The following is a 22,148-nucleotide window of genomic DNA, read 5'->3' on the forward strand; positions in this document are numbered from 1 at the left end:
GCTATATAGCTATATAGCTTATAGCTATGTGTGATAGTGTTGTATTGCTTGCAAGTATTAGTTAACTGAGGAGAGACATCTAAGTGTGGGAGAAGTTCTGTCTTGTGAATTTTATATGGCTCTGAATGTAAAGTTGCACACAAGGATTTTGGTGGCATTGTTTTTACTACCTATCATTTGGTTTAAGTGTAGGAAGCAGGATGTCACTGAAATACTAGATTTACTATGTTAGTTAGCTGTCGTTCTAAAGCATAGTATAAAGTACAAATCCTGAATTAATGGACTTCTTTTTGCAATGTGTAACAACACATGCATTAACATTAAGAAGTGTTTTCTTCATGAAGCATTAAATATCTGATTGTGTAAAGCCTTGTTTAGTTTGGGTTTTTTCTTGGGTCCCCCCCGCCTTTCTTTGTGTGTGTGTAGTCTTTTGTTCAAGGCTACTTCACTGAAGGATTTTTTGTTTAATTGGCTGGGATACTACTCACAGAGATAAATGTATCTAAGATTACTGAAGTTTTGTGGCTTTAGAGCATGTTACAAGGTTGCCTTGGAGGACTAATATTGAGAGCTGAGTACAAAAGCTTGCTTAGCAAAGCCCAACTGAAATATTTGACCTTGATAACAATGTTAGTTCTCTACCTTCTGTTTTGAAGATAGCAGCTTTCTTTTTGAAGAATATGAGGGTTTTTTTGGGCAGGGAGAAGAATGCTGAATTTGGGCAGAACATAAAAATAATTAAAAAGTGGTTGATAATGATAACTTCTCTCTTTCAGTGTTTAAGGAACAATGAATACTGCCTCAACTTCAGAAAGTGGGTCATATTCCACAAGCCACCCAAGACCCTTTTTTTATGCTCAGCCATCAGCTCAACAGCCTTATCCAAATCCATGGCACTTCAGTTATGCATACAGCCCATATTGCTTAGCTCCTTCAGGTAAGGTAAACAGCAGCTCTCTGTGGGATCTTTGCTTAGTTTGTTATTTGCTTCTTTCCTCCACTCTCTGGCATCTGTGTTAGTGAGCCTCTTGGAGTTTAACTAATACTTAATGAATCAGATTTTTGGTAACTCTAGCACTATGATAATTCTGCCTTATATATGTAGCTTGTGTGGTAGAAAGCATCTGCTTCTGGAGAATGGAAGCTAAGCAAAATACTACATAATAGTCATCCTTCTGACCCGGAGCTCTAGAATATACTTAGCAATTACGTGTGTCGGCATATATGAATTCCATATGTGTGTACATGATGGTATGGATGAATACAAGCTTAAGAAAAGTATTGTTAACGACACCTTGTAAGCGTTATACCTATGTGAACTTCTATCTGGAGCTGTCTTTTTTCAAAGACAATGTTATAGCAATAGTCTGTGAAATACCCAAAAATGTACGGAAAATACTTGCTGGATTTCTGAAGGATGAAATCAAGCTCTGGTTAAAATGTAGATGTTAAGATAACAAGAACTCTCAGAATTTCTGCACCAGATTTGCTTCTAGAATTTGAAAGGTGGTGTATTTTATTTACTGGTATGTCTGATACTGTAGCTGTCCCTGTCTGTGTAAGCAAATCATTCAGGTAGACTTATTTCAGAAAGATGATATATTTGTCTTTCTTTCTGTCACCAATGTCTAGGCTTCCCAAAATGGAAATCCATGTTTTCCATTTTATTCTGTTGCACTCCATGAGTACCCTGGATTTCTTGTTCCACAGCATCCAGTGCATGCAAGAATTAACAGAAGGCCTTATTTTAATGCTACCTTACCTTCCCCTATGTTTTGTCATGCAACAAGATTTAGACATCATAATAGCCCTGGGAAGAAAATGGAGACGAAAGAAACACAGACTGATCCTAGACAGCCTGAAAGCAAGCAAAAAAGGCAGCAAGATATCTGTAGAGAAATGAAAGGCTGTGATGCAGGAAATATAGCCTGTGTTTCTCCTGGTGTAGGTACAGAGACTGAAACTACTTCAGAGAAACAAGATTCATGTGGGTCTTCTATTGTGGTAGACAGAGAGTTTCATAATAAGAACCCTGCCAGCTCTACACAGCATAGAAATCTTCCTACTGGAAGCTATGCCTTTAAGAAGGAAGAAGTGAGGATAGAATATGGAAACGGCTCTCCAGCTATTCAGCTGTGGAAGTCCTTTAAAGAAACAATTCCAGTGTATGATGTGGCAAGTGGTAAACCGGTTCCAGAGAACATAGTGCCACATGACTTATTTTCTGCTAACTCATGTGAAGGTATGATATATGGCCCTCATGAAGGGGAGAATATACTGCCGGGAGCTTCCTTAGATGAGAGAAAAGTTGTTGTCACCTCCAAACAGGGTGCTGAAACTGTGCAAGAGAGACATGTCCAAAATAATGAAGTGAAACTGGATGAAGAAAAGCTGGCAAAATCTCCTCCAGGGGAAACCATGACAGTGCAAATCACAGAGTTGGCAAGATCTGTTGCTGTAGATCAACCAGTGGTAATAACTAAGAAGTCTAGCACTAAAAGGTCTTCACGATTAAAAACTTCTCAAGAAGAGCCCAGCTTTATTCAACAAGCAGGACTGCTTCCATCTAATGTGGAGGTAATGAATGACTTTCAGCAAAAAAAGCTGAATTTAAACCACAGTGCAACCAATGAAAGTCAGACAGAAAAAAATATCTGGAGTGACAAATCAATTGAGAAGTTTGCTCCCTCTAGCAGCTGGCTGGCTTGTTTGGACAGTATGGACCCAACCTACAATGTTTGTTTGCCAGAAAGGAAGTGCCAATGTGCAATCAGTCTGTCTTCTGATGACATGTCCTCTGGAGAGGAAGGCTCATCAATTGATAATGCCTCAGTGTCTTATTTTGTGCCTGACTATATGCTTCAGAAGAGCATGCATACTTTTCAGAAGAGTACAGAGTGTTTAGAGAACAAGCAAATTAAAAGTGGTGGGTCCCTTAATGAAGATGAAGTGGTAGGAAAGGAGCAGGTGAACAGTTTGAATGATCAAGATGTCAGCTCTTCAAACACAAAGATCAAAGAGGCTTTCAGTAAAGGTAGAAAGGTAGGAGCCCTTTCTAGGTCCTCTAGTAGGAAAGAAATTGACTCTCTCAACAAAAAAGCAACCAAGAGTTTATCAGAAGTTGAGGACTCTGAAAAATATTCTGTGAGGGGAGAAGAGGAAGGTGAAGATGGAGAGGATGAGTATGAGGAGGAAGAGGATGATGACATGGATGAAATTGAGTATTTCTTTCAAGAAGGCCCTCCATATGGCATCTTGATGTCAAGTAAAGGAAATCTCTACCAAGTTGGCCAGAGAGTGCTTTGGAAACCACCTACAAATGCTGTACCAGCACAATTAATTAGCTGGCCTGCTCAGAATAAGATAGAAACTAGGAGTGGGGTCGTTGAAAATACTGGTGTAGTTTACAAGCCAAAGAAGAGAGAACAAGATGAAGTTGTATACAGTGACTATGGGTATTATCGAAGAAAGAGGCCTAAGACAAGAAGAGAAGGACTTGAGCACCAGCGAATGCTACGGAAATTCTTGGGAGGTAAGCTAATTGCTAAGGATAAAGTGCTGATTAGTGGCATACACAAAGAACACTGAGTTGCAGTTTCAAATTTTAGCTTAAACTAATGGGAAGATTAGAGCATGTTGTAGCTTCAAATTTGGCCAAGAGCCAGAAGTCCTGCAGAACACTTTCTGAAGCAAAGGAAGTTTGCTGCAACTTTTTACCTATTGCATAAAGACTCTGCATTTTCATAACTAGCAGAGAATAATGCAGAAACTCTCCTTTGTGTTAGATTTGCTATACTGAACTCTGACATCAGTGGCAATTTATTAATTTGTAATGTTTACGATAATTTGTATTATATATTTACTGATGCCTAATATCTTAGAAGCTCTGCATTTAAGTTTATACAGTCTAACTCTCCCATCACCGACTAATGGTGGGTGCATTAAACAGAAGTTTATTATAATCTGGTGGATGTGTTCTGTGTAACTTCCCTGCAGCAGAGGAGTCAAACAATTTTTTTAAATTGCAGCTGCTGTTCTCTTTTAGCAAAAAAGTGTTCTGTATTTTTGAGAAATTGGTGTGAAACTGTATTAATTTGACCTGGAAAAGGACATCTTATTTAATCAAAGGTAAATACTCTTAGAATTGGATTAATTTAAACTGAGAGCAAGAGAGTATCAGTCTGCAACTGGTTATGTGATCATTTCCAGTAGGTGGCTGATGTTTAGTACAGCCTTGTATCATGAAAAACAACTAAAACAGGGTGGTTTACTTCTAATAGCAGGCTTAGTGTTCCTAAACTTTATTTTCTTTGTTCAAAATATCTAGACTTAATGTGTAATTTGTAATTTTAATTGTGGTCTCCAGAAAACTATTTAAATTTCAACAGATTCCTACAATTGGATCCAGTAGTTGGCTTTGCATTCTGGCTTCAAACAGTACTCCAGCATTATCAAGACTAAATACTTACTTTATTTTTTTAATTGTCATCAGGAAGGCTGTTAAGGGATAACATGGGGATACCACCAGAAGAGTACTGGATTAGAAATGGTGCTAAACCCAGATTTGCCAGCCAAATACAAGGTAGTTTTTCACCTCCAGCAAAGAGCAAAGAACAAGGTACAACTCTCACTGTATGTTTTTGTTCTTAAGGGACATTCAAAAGTATATGGTACAAATAGCAAGCATGTGATAGCTGTATAAGATTCTAAAATAATAAAACTAATCCTTGTTACTTTTGCTTTCATCATATTCCTTGACATTGATTAAATGCTTGTCAGTCAACATATTTCGGATATGTTTATAGACTTCTCAAACAGAAACAATGTAATAAGTGTGCATCAAAGGTACTTCTGGGGATTTTTAAAAGGTATTATAAGAAATCAAAGCATTAAATGTTTTGATGGGGCCAAAGCAAAGCCTTTCTTTGTGCAAAGTTATTGCCATAAACTGTAATATTAATTTTTTTATCTAGATAATGCTACTCTTGATGGCATATGCAGTGGTAGCTCCTAATTTTGATCAGTAAAACATACAGGGATTTCTATGTGGTAGCTTCATATGGCAATGCTCATAAAAACTAGCATGGATCAACAGTTGCCCTGACACTGCTAAAGAATGATCATTGTGATCTAGTTAAGAAAAATATGAAGAAATCAGTTATTTTAACAAAGTAAAAGTTAAGATAGTTTCTTAGCTAATTAAGTGGAATTTTTTCTTTTTTTCTTTATAGTTAATGGTTACTTGGAGCTCAGATCTGGTTTTGATACTTTTCAAGGATATTTGAGCTGTTGGAACAGCTACAGAATTTGTTGTAATATGGATATTGCCACTCTCCTGGCACATGTGTTTCAAGTATCTCAGGATCAGTCTATCAAATAATGGGATGTGAGGCTATCTTCAGAACTGACTGATTTGCTTCTCTTCAGTTCACTGATAATATAAATCAGCTTTCCTATATCAACAACCCAATAGGCAGTGTATTCCTTAGAGTTCTTTCTCTGCATTGCTCTCTGGCTTGAGTATTCCTGTTTGTGGTTTGGGATTATTTGCCTCTGCATTGGAGGCTTTCTATCTGCAGACTTCAGTGTTGTAGGGTTTTGTTTTTTTTAAAACTAGCATGTTCTATAAAAGTTGAAAACATTTTACTTTAGCAGCATTGTTCTTGGCTCCTCTACAACAATGTATAGAGATACGGTAATAGCTCTAAAATAATGATTACCTTTAACTTTCAGCATATCTCTTCTACATCTTTGAATTCATAGATGGTGCAGCAAACAAAGGATGTTTGGTTTACTCCTTGCTTATTTTTCCTTTTTCCAGCCCAAGTAGTTTGAAGAAGTCATCACATTCAGTGTTAAGAAGCAGGAACTGGTGGTTTCTGAAATGCTGTTTGTGACCATGGGTAGTTCAGAAGTGCTATAAAATTACATCCTCTTGAAAATCTTGCCTATATTAGCATCTGCTTTTTCAAATTAAAGTGCCGTGCAAGTAAGGAGGTTTGTCTAAATGAGATATATTGCTTTGGCAGTAATATCATGCACTAAATTTGAGCAGTGTTCTTGTAGTACATAAGTTCACAGGTCTGATGTTTTTTAAAACACAGTGGGTGAATTGGGGTCACTTGGACAGCAGCAACTAGTCTTAAAACACTTGAAAAGTGAACTAGAGCAGAATTATCCAATGCACTAGGTTCCTTTTCTACCACATTAACACCTATCCAATTATGACCCAAAATACAATGCACCCAGAATTATGACTAGACACTGAGTAAATATTGCAGGATGTGTGAGGCGTGCTTGACATGTGTAGTGTGAATTTTATCTGCTACTAAAATGGGTACAATAAAGGGAGGGAGAAAGATGAACACCACAGACCAGCTGCTGAAAATCAAGGTTAAATTTGCCTGAGACTATGAATTGGAGAAATAATACCATTTGTATCTTGTTATTTAGTGTGCCCACCTTTGGTTAAACCAAAGAAGAGAAGAATGTGCAAGCCGCCCTCAAAACGCAGAGACACGAGACATGAAGTGGAAGAAGTAGAAATGTGGGAGTGGCCTAAACACAGTGTACACAAGGGTTGGTATACAGTGCCAAGCTACGAAAATTACTGTTCCAAGCATTTTTTCTGTCTTGGGGACTAATCTTTCTTGGTTTGAACTGCAGGGATGTTGGACAGTTTATGAAATAATAGCAAATGCTACATATGCAGACAAGGTGGTGGGGGGAAGCAAGCTAAACTTTGAGCACGTGCAGTAATTTCATGACTATAAGGTGCACCTTTTTGACTAAAATTTTGATCAAAACACGGAAGTGCACCTTATAATCTGGTGCGCCTTATATATGGACAAAGTTCGGAAATTTGCCAACCCGGAAATGCGAGCCATGAGGCATGGTGGCTGCGGCATGAGTCGAGCTGTGCCAACTGTGAGAGCTGCGCCAACTGGTGCTGGGGGCGGGCTGGAGTGCTGGGGCCCACTGCACAGGGAGGGCACCTGGAGCTGCATTTAAAAGCTACGCCAATCTGTGAAAAATGTTTGCAAATTGAGCACCTGACGGTAAACCCCGCAATCGCGCAATTCCATTACTAATTCGTTACTTTGTTATGCGTGGATCCTCGCCGCAAAAAAAAGTGTGCCTTATAGTCTGGTGTGCCTTATATATGGAAAAAGTTTGGAAACTTGCTGACACCCAGAATGCGCCTTGTAATCCGGTGTGCCTTATAGTCATGAAATTACTGTAATCACCTTGCTGTGAATGCCAGTGTAGCTTTGACCACGTTAGGTTCCTTCTTTGTTTAATGTAAGGATTAGGGAGGAAATCCACACCAAAATCTATTGTTTATTTTCAGTCTAGTTGCTCTTCAGACTGCTGTCCTGGGTCCTTATGTCACTTTGCAGTATATGCTTTCATTTAACTGCTCATCCGTCTTAGCCTAAATGATTTGTAATTTGATATAACATAAATGCACATAGATAAGTCTTAAGATCTCCAACTTTATGGAGTAGGAACTTCTGGCTATTTTGGAGGAAGACAGGGAAAAACAGTGGAGGGAAAAATCAAAATGAAGTAAGTTCAGCAATAAATATTTGTGCATTTTTGTGAGAGTCTGAAAAGGCTATAAAATTAAAAGGGTCAGTAGATCTTATCTATCATGCTAGGATATTCTAAAGTCCAACACCACTCATGCACATTTTATACTTGCTGGGTAGTTGAGTACATATTTCTAATGTCAGTCATCAGCACCTACAGCAGGAAGATGCAGTCACTGATATCTAGTCTTTCTTTAGAAGCAAATTGACATACTTTGGATGTGGAATATATACATACTTTTTTTTTTTTTTAACTTTTAGGGCATTGAACAAGGAAGTCTCTCTCTAAGAAAAGATAATTGGAAATATTGAAGCAGAAGAGAGGGGAAATACCAAAGATCTGTTTTATATATATATCCAAGATTTGATCATTATTCCCTTGTGCATTTTGTAAGTTGCTGCTCACTCTAAAAGGTCAAGAAGTGATACTGTAAAGACTGAGGACACAATTAAAATGGAATGAAGTATTTAATATGAAAGTCACTTTTTTATAACTAGCACATCCACTATTTAAATAATAAATTTCATAGAATTGCACTTAGACTTCTTGTGTTCCATCTTTACACAGTAGCAAAAAAACTTTAGGTGGCCATGCATGTGCACAACTGCTATTCCAGCATGACAACTATTGCTGCCCTATTCTTAAACTGTGCAGGATTGTGAAGCCTCTCCCTGTCATCTCATAGTCATATGGTATGAACATAAGTTCAATACTATTTTCTATCAGTTGGATTTGGTTTTGTGAAAATGTGAAGGAATATAGTTACAGCTGTATGAGGTCAAGTGCTGTTCTAGAGTTTCAAGGCAGTTCCTCAGATCTTACTCTCATGACTGAGGACTAAAATTAAAGCATTTTGAGTTGATGTGATGCTTCCCTCTCCACCCCTTTTTGTCTGGAGATTGAGTCCTTTATGGAGACCCTGAGCTGGACAGGTGCATCTGAAAGGTAAAACAAAAGTTTTCAGAGGTGTGCCCTGTTTCTGACTTCTTAGTGATGACTTCTATGCCTTGCAGTTAAAACTGTCCCTGGAAGTCTCTTTATAGAACTAAGATAATGAAAGTAGGTCTGTGCTAAGCTGTCTTATGAATAATGGTGACAGAGTGATCTAGATGAGGTGGATAGCTCAAAAATATGTAATTTTTTCCCCATGTCTATGAAAGTTATCACTGTGTGAGAAGAATAAATATTGCTGGTCTTGAATGATTACCAAATGAAGTGATAGTGTCAGTGAAAAAGATAGGGGAACAGAAAAAAAAACCCCAACAAAACGAATATCTGGCTTTCCTTAAAAAAGGGTGGGGTAAATGGATAGACAGAACTTGGCCTTTTGCCTCCTCTCCCATGTTCTTACTCTATCCCTAGAGTAACCTACATGGATAAAAGTAGTATTTCCTGTTTTGTTCAGGTTTTGTGCCTACCTATTACTAGTTTGATCTGTAACTGAAGTTATGGTGTTTTCCCTCTTAGTGAGGAATACTGATGTTTCCTTACCCAACTGATCCTTATCTCTTGATTATTTTTAATACCACCCGTTAGGTTAAAGCTCTGCTATAGCTACAGCCTTTACCACAAGCTATTAGGGGTAAGAAGCCATTGTGGTGACATGCTTTCAATTCCTTTTTACTTCAAGCAATGAAAGAAAATAAATGCAATAAAAATTCTTATTTGGCTTCGATGCTGCATAAAATCTCTGCACCAGAACCTCAAAGACTAAAATAAGGCATTCAAGCATGGAATGCTTTTAACACCCATTTCTGCTGATAGCCTTAGCTGTATCTTTTGCTTCTTATCTGGTAAAGGGAATATTCATGACCTCACAATCACATAACATTCTTACTTTTGAGACTGGGTAATACTTGACAGGTACTCCAAATGATCATGCTGGTCATCCTTTCACAGGTCTTGCTCTAATCAGTGTGATTTATACTCAGATGCAAGAAGCAATGCAGGGCCTGGGGATGCTCCTGAGAAGATGTGAAGGAGTAGCAAGTAAGAGAGTTTACACTATTTGAAAAAAAATGCTATTTTAAACTGGTTATATCTTGTGCTTATGCCCAACACCTACAAGCAGTAGGCATGAATGCTCCAGTGTTCAAGAACAATTCTTTGATAAAGTTATGTGCAGTGTATTCTACTCTATTAGTCCTGTGATCTTAAGCCAAGCAGAAGACTTAGGGTTTTTTCCATTCAGCAGCATGGATGCTTTGTGGATTACATCTTAGCTGGCTTATAGCTGAATCTAATGTTCCAGTAAAACGGTCATACTTCACAAAGGCTGTGGAGTACAGACTGCATTTAAAAGGCTATGAGTTCAAGCCTAGGTCCTTTTTATTCAGCCAGGTAACTAAGGCACAGTAATACTTAGTCTTGCAGATGCACATACGTGTCAACTTTTGTTCCCTTTGTCACTGCAGCCAGACTAACTGCCCAGTGACTCACTGCAGAGCTGGCAGTACTGCAAACTTGTAACTGTCGCATTATTGCATTGCCTTGGAAGTTTTCACACGCTTCCTGCAGCATCTCCTAAAAGGCAGCTGAAGAATTTATTTGCTGCTTGGCACACCAGCAACAAACCTTAGAGGCCTCTGGAATTGCCATACTGAGACAACTGTTTGGACAGACTTACTGTCTGTGGCTCAGGATTTCTAAATCATTATTTGCAGCTAACTGAAACTTCTGTTGCACAGTGGGTGTGGTGTAACTACTGAAGTGGAGCTGTGGGTTCTGTTGGCTTGCCAGGTATAAATTCTGTATTTTAATTTTCAGTTTGGTAGCACCTGAATGGCATAATTTTTTTTTTCCTTTTATAATGCCTGATGTTCTACCTTATACTGGAAAATATTAACTACAGGTCTTTCTATTAAATCAAACAAAGGAAGATCGGAGCCAATGGCAAACAAAACCCAAACCCCAAAAGCTTGTAACTGTAACACTGAAGGCATACCAAGGAAAACCAAATGCATTCTTTTTTAGAGTCCTTAGCTTCCCCTGACTTGCTACCACTGGCTGTCTCACTCAAAAAGTCTATAACACCCCCGCTGATTGAATGGCCAAAGAAATAAGAAAAATATCAGTATTTTACCTGAACTACACTTCTGACAAAAAATGGTGGCAGAGTATTAAGATAAAAGGATGTGGAAAGCTGTATTGCCTTTGAGGTTTGTTTTAGCTGCATTTTATACTTCTTTAGTTTCATGGGACTATACAACTACGCTGTTACCTATCACTTTGGGTTTTAACAGAATATTTAAATGGAAATCTGTGTCTATAAAGAAGGCCAGAAAGAATGTTCTTTAAACAAAAACATTAAATGGTTATGATTTAAAAACTAGGGCTAGTCAATTATTCAAGACTATAACTTTCTATCCTGCTTTCTGGGTTTACTTCTACATAGAACTGTTTTTCATTAATCTAAAGGGGTGTTGGTATTTATCTCTAATCCACATATTTTTAAAGGGCTTATCTTAAATGACAGCTTTGGCACTGTTTAAAATGCCAAATGATGATGTGAATCATGCTTCTCAGCACTCTAGCCCTGGCTGTTAAAAGTGTTGCTAGAACTCTTAGTCTATTGAAACTTAAGTTTTGAAATGCTACTTTTATGAGTTGCAGTAAAGACCTACATGCAATATGATAGAGGCTTATAAAACTGGAAATAATATAGGGAGAAAAAACATGAATCAGTTATTCACATACCTTCCAGTGTAAGATTAAAGGTGTGTGAAATTAAACTAATACAAAGCAGTGTGAAAGCCAATTGCTACAGATTAATTAACTAATAATGAAGAATTTATTGCTGAGGAAAATGGCAAGGTTTATAACCAGTGATTGATATAGAAGAAAATACATATCCAAGGCCACTAAATACTGAAATCTAACCCGTGATTCTAAGTACCTGCACCACAGGTCCCTCTCAGCAGTAGAGGCTGAGAGAGCATGTCAGTGAAGTAACAGAAATAATAGAGAGTTTGCACGTGTTCTGCTGTGGAGACATCTTCTATTAACCATGATTGGAAAGATACTGATATAACGCACCTTTAGTCAGGCATAGAAAAGTGATTTGGCATCTCCAGCATTTAAATTAGATTTGATATAAATTAGAAATCGTCTCCTAATTTATTTTTCTTAATTGTTGAAATAATAAACCCTGATAGATACAAAGAGAGTTCCATTAACACGGAAAGGGATTGCAAAGGAAAAATTGAATTGTTTTCATTAACCTAAGCTTCAGAAAATCTTAAATGACAAAAGCTAAAGTAACTGAATAGACCTTCAGCTAGCCCTGCTCTAGACAAGCCTAAGTAAGAGTTTCTCTTGGAATGCATCTGGTGAGTATCGTGCTTCCAGCATCTGTTCAATAATCAATAAATGCATTAATCTCAGCATCAAGTGTGGCAACACAAGAATCCTAGAATGGTTTGAGCTGGAAGGGGCTGTAAGGATCATCTAGTTTCAACCCCTGCCACACCCAGGGCACCTCCCACTAGACCCAGGTTGCTCAGAGCCCTGTCCAACCTGACTAAGAGAATCAGTCCATTAGAGATCTCCCCATGCTATTTCAGCTGTTAAATCTTCTGGTGAAAGAACAAGGGTCTTAGAATTTGATGAGGCTGCTGATAGAGGGAACTACCACAAGTCACTAGTAAGTCCCATCACAGGGAGATCTGCTAAATACAAGTGAAAATCCAACTCCACCTTCAAGCTCTAGGAATATGATACAGAAACTTTACATACGTAGGCCTTGCTTATCTTGTTTTCCTCAAAACATATTGTGAATGACTAGCAAGGAATGGGGGGTTATTTTACTAAATCACTCTTAGACATCTAGGAGAGAAGAAAAAAATTTTAATTCATACTTTCTCTCATCCTCTCTTCCAAAGGTCTGAAGAAAATAAAAAAAATCTTAGATGTATTTTAGTCCATGGTTCCTTGACTTCACTGTTAATGTTCACGCTCCTGTATTAGAGCTTTATCATGTGGAGTTTTTTCTTTCAATCTTTCCATACCTACAGAGACTAAATTCTATAGAAGTTCTTTCAAAGCACATCTAGTTTTCTCTTTCCTTTTGCACAGTACCAGTATCCATCATCTAGCTCCTCAAGTCACAGCTCTGTACTAATGTACCTTGAGGTATCAAAGAGATACTGTTTATAGCTATCTCCATCTTTCTGGTTGAGTCAAGATTATTTTAAAAGAAAAGTGAGGTCAGTATGTAAGGTCTATTAAGTACAAAACTTTCTCTTCTTCCTGCTTACAAGTTCTTTACTATTGCTCTGTGGCTTCATGCATATAGTTTGAATACTATTTTGAAAGCCTTACACATTTATATTTTTGTTACCTTTGTTATTTTGTTTGTATAAATTGTTACCACATCAAATTGAGTAAACATAAAAAGTAAGTGTGAATTTATTAACCCCAAGCCTTTTAAAAAGGAAACCTCCCTCAACTTCTATCAAAACAACTGATACTGAAGAATATGCAGAAATTAATATTTTAATTTCTTATGTGAAAGCCCCCTTTTAAAGTAACTAAACCCACTATCTCTTTACAGTTAAGCTGAATATGTAACATCATTACACTTGGCTCCCACTTTTATGATTTACACACTGTAGATGTTTCACTTTAGATGTTTCAGAACTGTGTATTAATGGTAGTGATGTTGAGATTTTTTTACACACCACACACACCCCCACACACACCCCCACAATCAAGTCTTGCTGATGCTGCAATTTTGTGTTAAAGTAAATCCCATTGATTACCATTTTTCCCCTGCAGTACTCCTTTATTTCCTTAGCTGCCAATAATAGGATATGTACACAGAACTTCAGCATGTATGCAAAGAAGAAAATACAGTACAACCTGCTCATTATAAGCACTATAAGGGAACTCTGAGTGCTATGCATGGTGCAAACTGCAGTCCTGCTACAATGAGGCTTTGTATACAATAAAATAACTTCATGGAGTAAAGACGCTTTAACAGACAATCTGCTAATGCTGCAGGTTTGTCAGTGATCCCTTGGTGGTTGCCACTTTCTGCTGCTGGTCATGGGCAGCAATGAAGAGGCCCCACCTGACCAAGCTGGCTGACTCTCAGCATGGGTTTTACAGCACAAAGATATGGTTTGATGCGGCTTCTTTCTGACTGCAGAGGGGCAGAAGAGGATGCCAATGTAGGATGCTGTATGCATACGCATGTATGTTCCAAGTTTAATAAAGCTCTTTCTGGTGTTTTCCTGTTCATTATTTGGATTCTTCCTTGCAGTTCACAAGTAGAGAGGTCAATAAGCATGCAGCAGGTGCCTGCTGTCAGTCAAATTTTGACTTGTCATTAGATTTGGATTATTTACTCTTCCTCTTTTTCTTCTTCTTCTTTTCTTTTTTTTTCTTTTCCTTTTTTCTCTTTTTCTTCTTGTGTTTATGTTCTGAGGAAGTGGAGCTGCTGCCATCTTCATCATCCTCATCGCTGTTATCAGATTCTGAGGTAGAGTCCTCCAGCAGCTGCTTCAGTTGCTGTATCCTGAGTTTAAAATATGTGAATGAGAATCTTCTCTAACTCTCCTCTACCTCTAGTAATTTATCCTAGTTTTGACTTTCCTTCCTGGCTCGAGGAATCAAAGCTGCATGCAAAGGGCAGGGGATGTCAGTGAAGATGACAAAGTAGGCTCTACTCTGGAAGCAGAAGTATTTTTGCACTCCTTCTTTGAACTTTCAAGGATTACTGGCAATAGGGAAAAGGATCCACTTATTTAATTGTTGTCTTCTGTATCCTCTTCAAGGATTTCTCTCCAAAAGTGCTGCTCTATGAGCTACCTATAGTTTATTCAGTTAGCCCACTGAAGCAGTTCAAGTAAGAAAGGATCAAAAACTGCCACTTTATATACTAAATAATTACAGTAATTTCACGACCATAAGGCGCACCGGACTATAAAGCGCACCCCCCGGGAGTCAGCAAAATTTGCAACTTTGTAGATCAGATAAGGCGCACCGGACTATAAGGCACACTTTTTTTTTTGCCGCAAAGATCCGAGCCATGCGCAACAAAGTAACGAATTAGTAACAGAAACCCGCGATCGTGGAGTTTACTGGAAGGAGCACAATTTAGAAACATTTTTCACAGAGTGTAGGCTTTCAAAGGCAGCCCCAGGTGCCCTCCTCGTGCAGTGGGCCCTGGTACTCCCGCCTGCCCCTGGTGCCGGCAGGCGTGGCTTGGCGCAGCCGCGGGGCCGCCTCCCCCTCACGGCTCCGTGCTGCCGCGATGCTGTTTCCCCTTGCGGCTCTGCGGAGCCACTGTGCCGTTCCCTCGCTCGGCTCGGTGCTCCTGCCGTGCCGTTCCTTCGCTCGCCTTGGCGCTCCTGCCATGCTGTTCCCCCTCGAGGCTACGTGGAGCCGCCCTGGCGCCCGTCCTCGCTCGGCAAGGCAGCATGGCCGCCCTGGCGCCCTTCCCCACTCGGCACCAACGGAGCGGCCACCCCGGCGCCTGTCCCCGCTCGGCAAGGTGGCGCAGCCACCCCAGCGCCCGTCCCCGCTTGGCTCGGCGGCACAGCCTCCCTGGCGCCCGTCCTCTCGGGGCACAGTGGCGTGGGCGCCATGGCGTCTGTCCTCTCCGGGCACGGCGGTGCGGCCGTCCCGGTGCCTGTCCCCGCTCGGCACGGCAGTGCAGCCGCCCTGGTGCCTGTCCCCACTCGGCTCGACAGTGCAGCCGTCCCGGCGCCTGTCCCCGCTCGGCACAGCTGCACGGCCGTCCCGGCACCCGTCCCCGCTCGGCAAGGCGGCGCGGCTGCCCTTTCGCCCTTCCCCGCTCGGCTCGGCGGTGCAGCCGCCCCGGCGCCCGTCCTCTCGGGGCACGGTGGCGTGGGCGCCATGGCGTCTGTCCTCTCCGGGCACGGCAGTGCAGCTGTCCCAGTGCCTGTCCCCGCTCGGCACGGCGGTGCAGGCCGCCCGGACCGCCCGTCCCCGCTCAGCAAGGCAGCGCAGCTGTCCCGGCCCCTGTCCCCGCTCGGCACAGCTGCGCAGCCACCCTGGCACCCGTCCCCACTCGGCTCGGTGGTGCAGCTGTCCCGGCCCCTGTCCCCACTCAGCAAGGCATCGCAGCCGCTCCAGCGCCCATCCCCGCTCGGCTCGGTGGTGCAGCCGCCCCAGCGCCCGTCCTCTCGGGGCACGGTGGCGTGGGCGCCATGGCGTCTGTCCTCTCCGGGCACGGCAGTGCAGCCGTCCCGGCGCCTGTGCCGGCTCGGCACGGCAATGCAGCCGCCCGGCCGCCCGTCCCCGCTCGGCAAGGCGGCGCAGCTGTCCCGGTGCCTGTCCCCGCTCGGCACAGCTGCGCAGCCGCCCCGGCGCCCGTCCCCACTCGGCTCGGTGGTGCAGCCGCCCCAGCGCCCGTTCTCGGGGCACGGTGGCGTGGGCGCCATGGCGTCTGTCCTCTCCGGGCACGGCAGTGCAGCTGTCCCGGTGCCTGTCCCCGCTCGGCACAGTTGCGCGGCCGCCCCGGCGCCCGTCCCCACTCGGCTCGGCGGTGCAGCTGTCCCGGCGCCTGTTCCCGCTCGGCACAGCTGCGCGGCCGCCCCGGTGCCCGTCCCCGCTCAGCACAGCTGCGCGGTCACCCTGGCCCCTGTCCCCGCTTGGCACAGCTGCGCGGCCGTCCCGGTGCCTGTCCCCGCTCGCACAGGCCGTGCGGGCCGCCCTTTCGCCCTTCCCCGTTTGGCTTGGCGGTGCAGCCGCCCCGGCGCCCGTCCCCACTCGGCACAGCAGCGCAGCCGCCCCGGCGCCCGTCCCCGCTCGGCACGGCGGTTCAGCCGCCCCGGCGCCTGTCCCCGCCCGGCACAGCGGCGCAGCCGCCCCAGCGCCTGTCCCTGCTCGGCACAGCCGCGCGGCTGCCCCGGCGCCTGTCCCCGCTCGGCATGGCGGCGCGGCTGCTCCGGTGCCCGTCCCTGCTCGACTAGGCGGCACAGCTGCCCTGGCACCCGTCCCTCGCTTGGCTCGGCGGTGCCGCCGCTTCTCGCTTCTTCCCCGCGGCCGCAGGGGCTGCGCCGCCGCTTTCCCACACCCGGCGGCGCTTCACTACCCCCGCGGCTGGTGGTTCCTTGTTTCCCCCCGTGCCGGCACCAGCACTGACTCCCTCCCTCCCTCCCTCCCTCCCCGCGCGGCTCCTGCCGGCCACAGCCACCCGCTCCCGCCCCCCACTCGCGACCTGGTGCTCCCGCAGTACCGCCCCACCTTGTGGCTCACACTTCCGGGGTCGCAAAAGTTGCAACTTTGTAGATCATATAAGGTGCACCGGACTATAAGGCGCACTTCCGGGTTCAGGGGAAAATTTTAGTCAAAAGGGTGCGCCTTATAGTCGTGAAATTACTGTACATCACAAAAGTAGCAGTATCAGGTGCCTAGAACTACCTTTCTAAACCCTCCCTTCACTTTTACTGAAAGCATTCTGACAAACCAAATTTTAGAAAACATCTAAAAACATCTAGAAATCAGTGAAATCAGTGAAAGAAAAAGAAAAATAAAACTTTTTTTTTTTTCAGGCCTAAACCAAAACCATACCTAAATACCATAGTATTATGGCATAAATGGATACAACAGCTTTTTAAACTTTGTTTCGGGGAAAATACAGAAGTTAAAGAATTAAAGTGATTGGAAGTATTTAAGAGTAATTATTTAGAAAGTAGAAATGCATTAGTCTCTTAACATAAAGAAACTGCCATTAAAAAATGTTCTGAGCTAAAAGTAAGCTTCTGTAAAATGGTCACCTATACATTAGTGCCACATTACCAAAATAAAAACTAAATTGAAGATGCAGTTTACTACAGACACACTCACCTCTTTTCTTTTTCATGACGCTTGTTTTCCCTTATTATATCATACATTGGATCTTCATGTGCCTTGAAAATGGAAAACAGGAAATACAATGTTATCACCACTGGTTTTATTTTCTAAAAAAGTAAACCAAAGCAACCAAATGCAAGAGACTTTTATTGAAAGATGGAATATGCTTAGCAAGCTCACTGTCAGACTTAGCGTTGTTCACCTGAACTGGTGTGTTTGCTTTAGAGAAAGGTTATCCAGGTATATCTCCAAAGAAGTGGACTCTCTTTAAGTATATATCTCCCTACCTCTCCAATCACAGCCCACTATAAGAATCCCATACATAATCTATGGGAATAGCTAGACATAGATTAAATACTCCAGTTCAAAATAATGAGCTGTACCCTTATAGTACATTAAAAAAATCTGGATATAAACAAACAGGAGCAAGGAATATAAGACACACGGATAATGAAGCTGGAGTTGTCCTATCATGCTATGCACTACTATTACTGGTTCTTAAATCAAATTAAATGGGCATTGCAGCAAAAGACAACGGTGAAGGAAGACAGCAAACAAACTGCAGATATATAAGGTGTGTTCACGCCATGCAAGAATGCAGAAACAAGGTGGGGTGTTCATTTCTGTTGGAAGATTAAGCAAACAAGTCCAAGATGCTGACCAGAAGTGGGAATTGAAATGTCAAGAGGAAATGAAAGATATTGGTAATCCACCATGAAGGGCCTTGGACGTACAATAAGAGTTTGGTGCAACAAAGAAGCCTGAGGGAAAATGAAGAATAGAGGCAGTCTGGTCATGGGAAAGGGCTAAAAATGCTCTTTGCAGTTGCATGCAATCAGTATGAATCCAGAATCTGGACAAACTAAGCCAAGGTTACATTTTTCAAGGGTAGAAATGAGGACATAAGACATGAAGTGATGACAGCTTGAAATATAGGTTAATGATGCAGAGCAACAGAAATAGTCAAAGAGATCACACAGGAAGAATCTGCAGAACTGAGATGCAGCTCCATGTAGCAAGAGATCAGACTTGTAGACAATGACTGGATTACAGACCTAGACAACAGCATTCATGATGTGGTTGTTCACAGAGAGAGCAGAAGGCTTGAAGCAGCTGTAATGTGGGCAGCTCACGCTTGACTAAACATTTTTGTTATGTTGCCATTTTAATCACCAAAAAAATAGAATATAATGGTTGAAACAGGTTCTTGAAGATTTCCAATTTATATGTAAAAATTATTAATTTTCCTCTTGAAGAGTAGATTTTCTGCAAAGTAGTCAAATATCCAACCACATCTGTATCTTTTTCTTTATTAGGAGATTTTTGGCATCTACATTACACTAGGACAGAGGAAAAATCCTTAATAAAGCATCATCTAGCAGGCTTATCTTCAGTTGCAAGATTATGCATTATCAGTACTACAAAATACAAGGAGTAATACTACAATATTGGTACTCACTACTCTAAATTGTTCCAATTTCTGATTGCCTTTAATAAAGAATGGGCATTCCTTATCTCCTGTTCTGTGTCCATAACGTTTACATCTCCAACCTTTAAAAAAAAAAAAAGCAGCAGTGAATTGCACCTCTGAGACAGATCAGAAGCAGCATAAAAAGCCAAAACCACATTTCTGCAAAATATTTTCAATCTGCTGGAAGAAACAGAGAGATACAACTAGTATGTTGATAAATGAAATGACCATAAAATACAAGGCTATTACAGCCTTCAAGATACTGGTTGCTTTTTTATCAACATGATGTCAATCTACCTGGAATTCATCATTTGTCCACCAGACATTCTGCCCTCCCCCAGTGTAAATGGATGAAATGGATGGATATATGATGGTCCAACGACATCTGGAATATTTTCACAGTCTTACACTGCATAACTTTGACTTCTTTTCCCAAAGGCATCCAAAGCCCTTTTGTTGGGGCATGTGCCAGGAATTCTCGTGCGCTTTCATTGCCTGGGACATCAGGTATGCAGTCTTCTGGTTTAGTTTCATTCTCCTACCAAAAACAAAAAAACAAAAAACAAACAAACAAACAAACAATAAAATAACTTAAATAACTTCCTTTTTTTAACTTTGCAAAATTAATACTTCAAGTGTACAGACCTTTACTTAACAGGAAACATATTTCCCCAATTACCTTTTTTCCTTGTAACACACAAAGGATCTAAAATACTTGACCCTTTTGCAGCCAGAACTTTGCTGCACAGGACTTTCATTCCTTCCCATCCATTTTAGTAATTTATTTAAATAAATAACAGAAATGAAAACTTAAAGCAGAGACTTTGTTATTCTCTTCCTGCTAGTAAGACATAACAATTACAAGGAAGTCTTTACAACACAGAGCAGTTATTTTTTAGGTTAAAAGCATTACTTTATGGCTAAAGTAGATAAATTTGGCAAAAGAAATGATCATGATGAAAGAATTATTTCAGCCCAAGCAATAGAGAAGAATCCTGAAAAGATGTCATTCAAACAAAAAGCTGCTTTCCATAAAGAGCTCCCTTCACTATTAAAAACTGTATGAAGTGTGCTAAGAGATGATGAAAGACCTAGTCTCCTTCTATCTGATTCTGGGCATTTCACCCTGGATCACCAAGACAAGGTGGTCAGCTTGTAATGATTTTCTGAGATTTTCCTGGGAACCACTTACTTCTCTCTGAAATTTATCTAGGTAACACCAACACTTGAACACCTAAATGAACATGTTTTGTGAAAATCCCTCATAATCCTAGAAAATTACTGCTATTTACCAACCTTAATTAGCCCAGGGGGAGGTTTCTCATAGCTGAAAAGCAATAGAAATATTGTTACTCTGCAGCTTAGCACAGACAAATAAATTGAACAAAATACAGTTTTTCAGTGGTATTGAGTTAAAACCTTCAGCTCACATTTTTCCTTAAATTTTACCCTATAATTAATAACTAAGAACTACAGCAGAACACGGATACAGCAAGCTGAGAGACAGCATTAATCATATTAGTACACATCTCTTGCAAACCTCCTTCAGATTCATATTCCTGTGGGAACACAACTACTTCCTGGGGATATGTGGTATATTTGATTTAGCTTCAGTTACCATATATGTGTAATTTGCTCCTCTTTTTCTGCCGCACCCCTCCTCAAAGTCTCCAAATTTCTTTACTCCAGCACTGCTGAACCATAGACATAGTCAGCTGAAAATGTTATCAGACTGTTCCCTACATCTAGCTTTGCCAGCTAAACCTAATACATAATAACTTCATCATCTTCTATGTATTAAACCTAAAGACAGAGCCCTACTGACTAAAGTACCATATTTTCTGTAGCATTTCTTTGGGGTTAACAGTAGATAAAACATTTGTTAAAATCCAAGCAGCAAACAGGTGCTACATAGAGCATACAGCATGCATGAGAAAATGCATGTGCTAGGGAGTTAAATGCCAAGGCAATACAAAATGGTCCTGGAGGTAAAGAATGCACATTACTTAGAAAGATGAAGGTCTGGACTGGATTTGTAATTGGATTTGTATTGGGTTTTTTTCCCTCAAATCTCATCTGTATTTAAACAGATACACTCTTTCCTATAAACTGCCGCCTTAGTGAAAGCGTAGAGAAATCTTAGAAGAGAACAGAGATTTTTTGGTTTTGTTTTTCAATGGCACAAGAACAACGGCACTGTGCAAGCCCAGAATCCCAGAATCTTTGTTTTATGGAAGACTCTTTTCAGGACTTTCCAGACATTACCCACATATTAACTCAGCAGGACACGAAACATCTCTACTGGCTGTGCATCACTTTAGGCCATAAATTTGATGGCATAGGCGATATTTTATTGTCTTAGCTGTGCACACACACCCCTAGATACCTAAGCACAATCATACTAATACAGTAAGAACAGCAAGGAAAAGGTGGTTAAAGTATGTCCGTTCCATTTTTATAACAATAACTTCGGAGTGCTGTTTGGTGCACTTAATAACAAACTGATTTTCACTTCCACGCAGAAAAGAAAAAACCAAAATCATGTTCTTGTGTACTTTCTGACCTTTTTTATTCCACTAAAACAATAATTCCTTTTCAGTGAAATAACATAAACCTTTTACAGCACCTTTTTATCCCAGTTTATTTTTCTTTCCTTTTTTTTAGTGCATTCTAGTAGAACAACCTCTGCTCCTATGCTGCATGTCTCAGACTTGGAGAAACCCTGGGAGAGCCCCTTTTGTGCCTCAACAAGTCCTTCATAAGTCACCAAGCAACTCTGCAAGTGGCCCCGAAGCCCTCCTGCCGACTCACCCTCAAGGGGAAGAATAATCACCACCCCCCAAAAACCCCCAAACCCTGCACTGGAAACGAGCTCCAAATGCCGGCGGGGTGTGCTCAGGACAGAGCCAAAGCAGGAGTCGGACAGCCTCCCTTCCTCCGCTCCTTACAAAGACTCCAGGTGCTGGATCTTCTGAAGCTGCTGCTCCTCCTGCCTCTTCCGCTTCCTCTCATGCCGGTTCTGGGTCCTGCCACCGCTCGCCGCGGGCTCCGCATGGCTCCTGGCCCGCGCCTGGCTGCCCCTCGCCGCCTCCTCCTCCTCCGCTCCGTCCTCCTCGCCCTGCCCCTGCCCTCTCGGCGCCCGCAGTGCCATAGGCACAGCGGCCACAGCCGCGGCGGACGGCGGCGCCGCGGCGACGCCCCCCTCCCCGCCCTCCGCATCGCGGTTTCCGGCCGAACATCGACTTCCTCCGGCGGCGGCAGC

The 22,148-nt window shown here is 42.0% G+C and overlaps 2 protein-coding genes across 2 annotated transcripts; one reads left to right on the forward strand and one right to left on the reverse strand.

Moving 5' to 3' along the window:
* The first annotated feature begins 455 nt into the window (after positions 1 to 455).
* Positions 456 to 13,167, forward strand: LOC116992732. The gene is made up of 5 exons (XM_033052674.2): positions 456 to 942; positions 1,633 to 3,532; positions 4,493 to 4,618; positions 6,454 to 6,579; positions 7,854 to 13,167. The coding sequence occupies exons 1-5, from the start codon at positions 790 to 792 to the stop codon at positions 7,859 to 7,861; spliced, it is 2,313 nt and encodes a 770-aa protein (XP_032908565.1). The 5' UTR covers positions 456 to 789; the 3' UTR covers positions 7,862 to 13,167.
* Positions 13,168 to 13,348: 181 nt separating this feature from the next.
* Positions 13,349 to 22,079, reverse strand: RP9 (RP9 pre-mRNA splicing factor). The gene is made up of 6 exons (XM_033074552.1): positions 21,835 to 22,079; positions 20,183 to 20,213; positions 19,295 to 19,424; positions 18,875 to 18,966; positions 17,410 to 17,471; positions 13,349 to 14,110 (listed from the first exon to the last, which is right to left on the reverse strand). The coding sequence occupies exons 1-6, from the start codon at positions 22,035 to 22,037 to the stop codon at positions 13,933 to 13,935; spliced, it is 696 nt and encodes a 231-aa protein (XP_032930443.1). The 5' UTR covers positions 22,038 to 22,079; the 3' UTR covers positions 13,349 to 13,932.
* Positions 22,080 to 22,148: the final 69 nt, after the last annotated feature.

Source organism: Catharus ustulatus, chromosome 1 (genome assembly GCF_009819885.2).
Source record: "Catharus ustulatus isolate bCatUst1 chromosome 1, bCatUst1.pri.v2, whole genome shotgun sequence".
Lineage (NCBI taxonomy): Eukaryota > Metazoa > Chordata > Aves > Passeriformes > Turdidae > Catharus > Catharus ustulatus.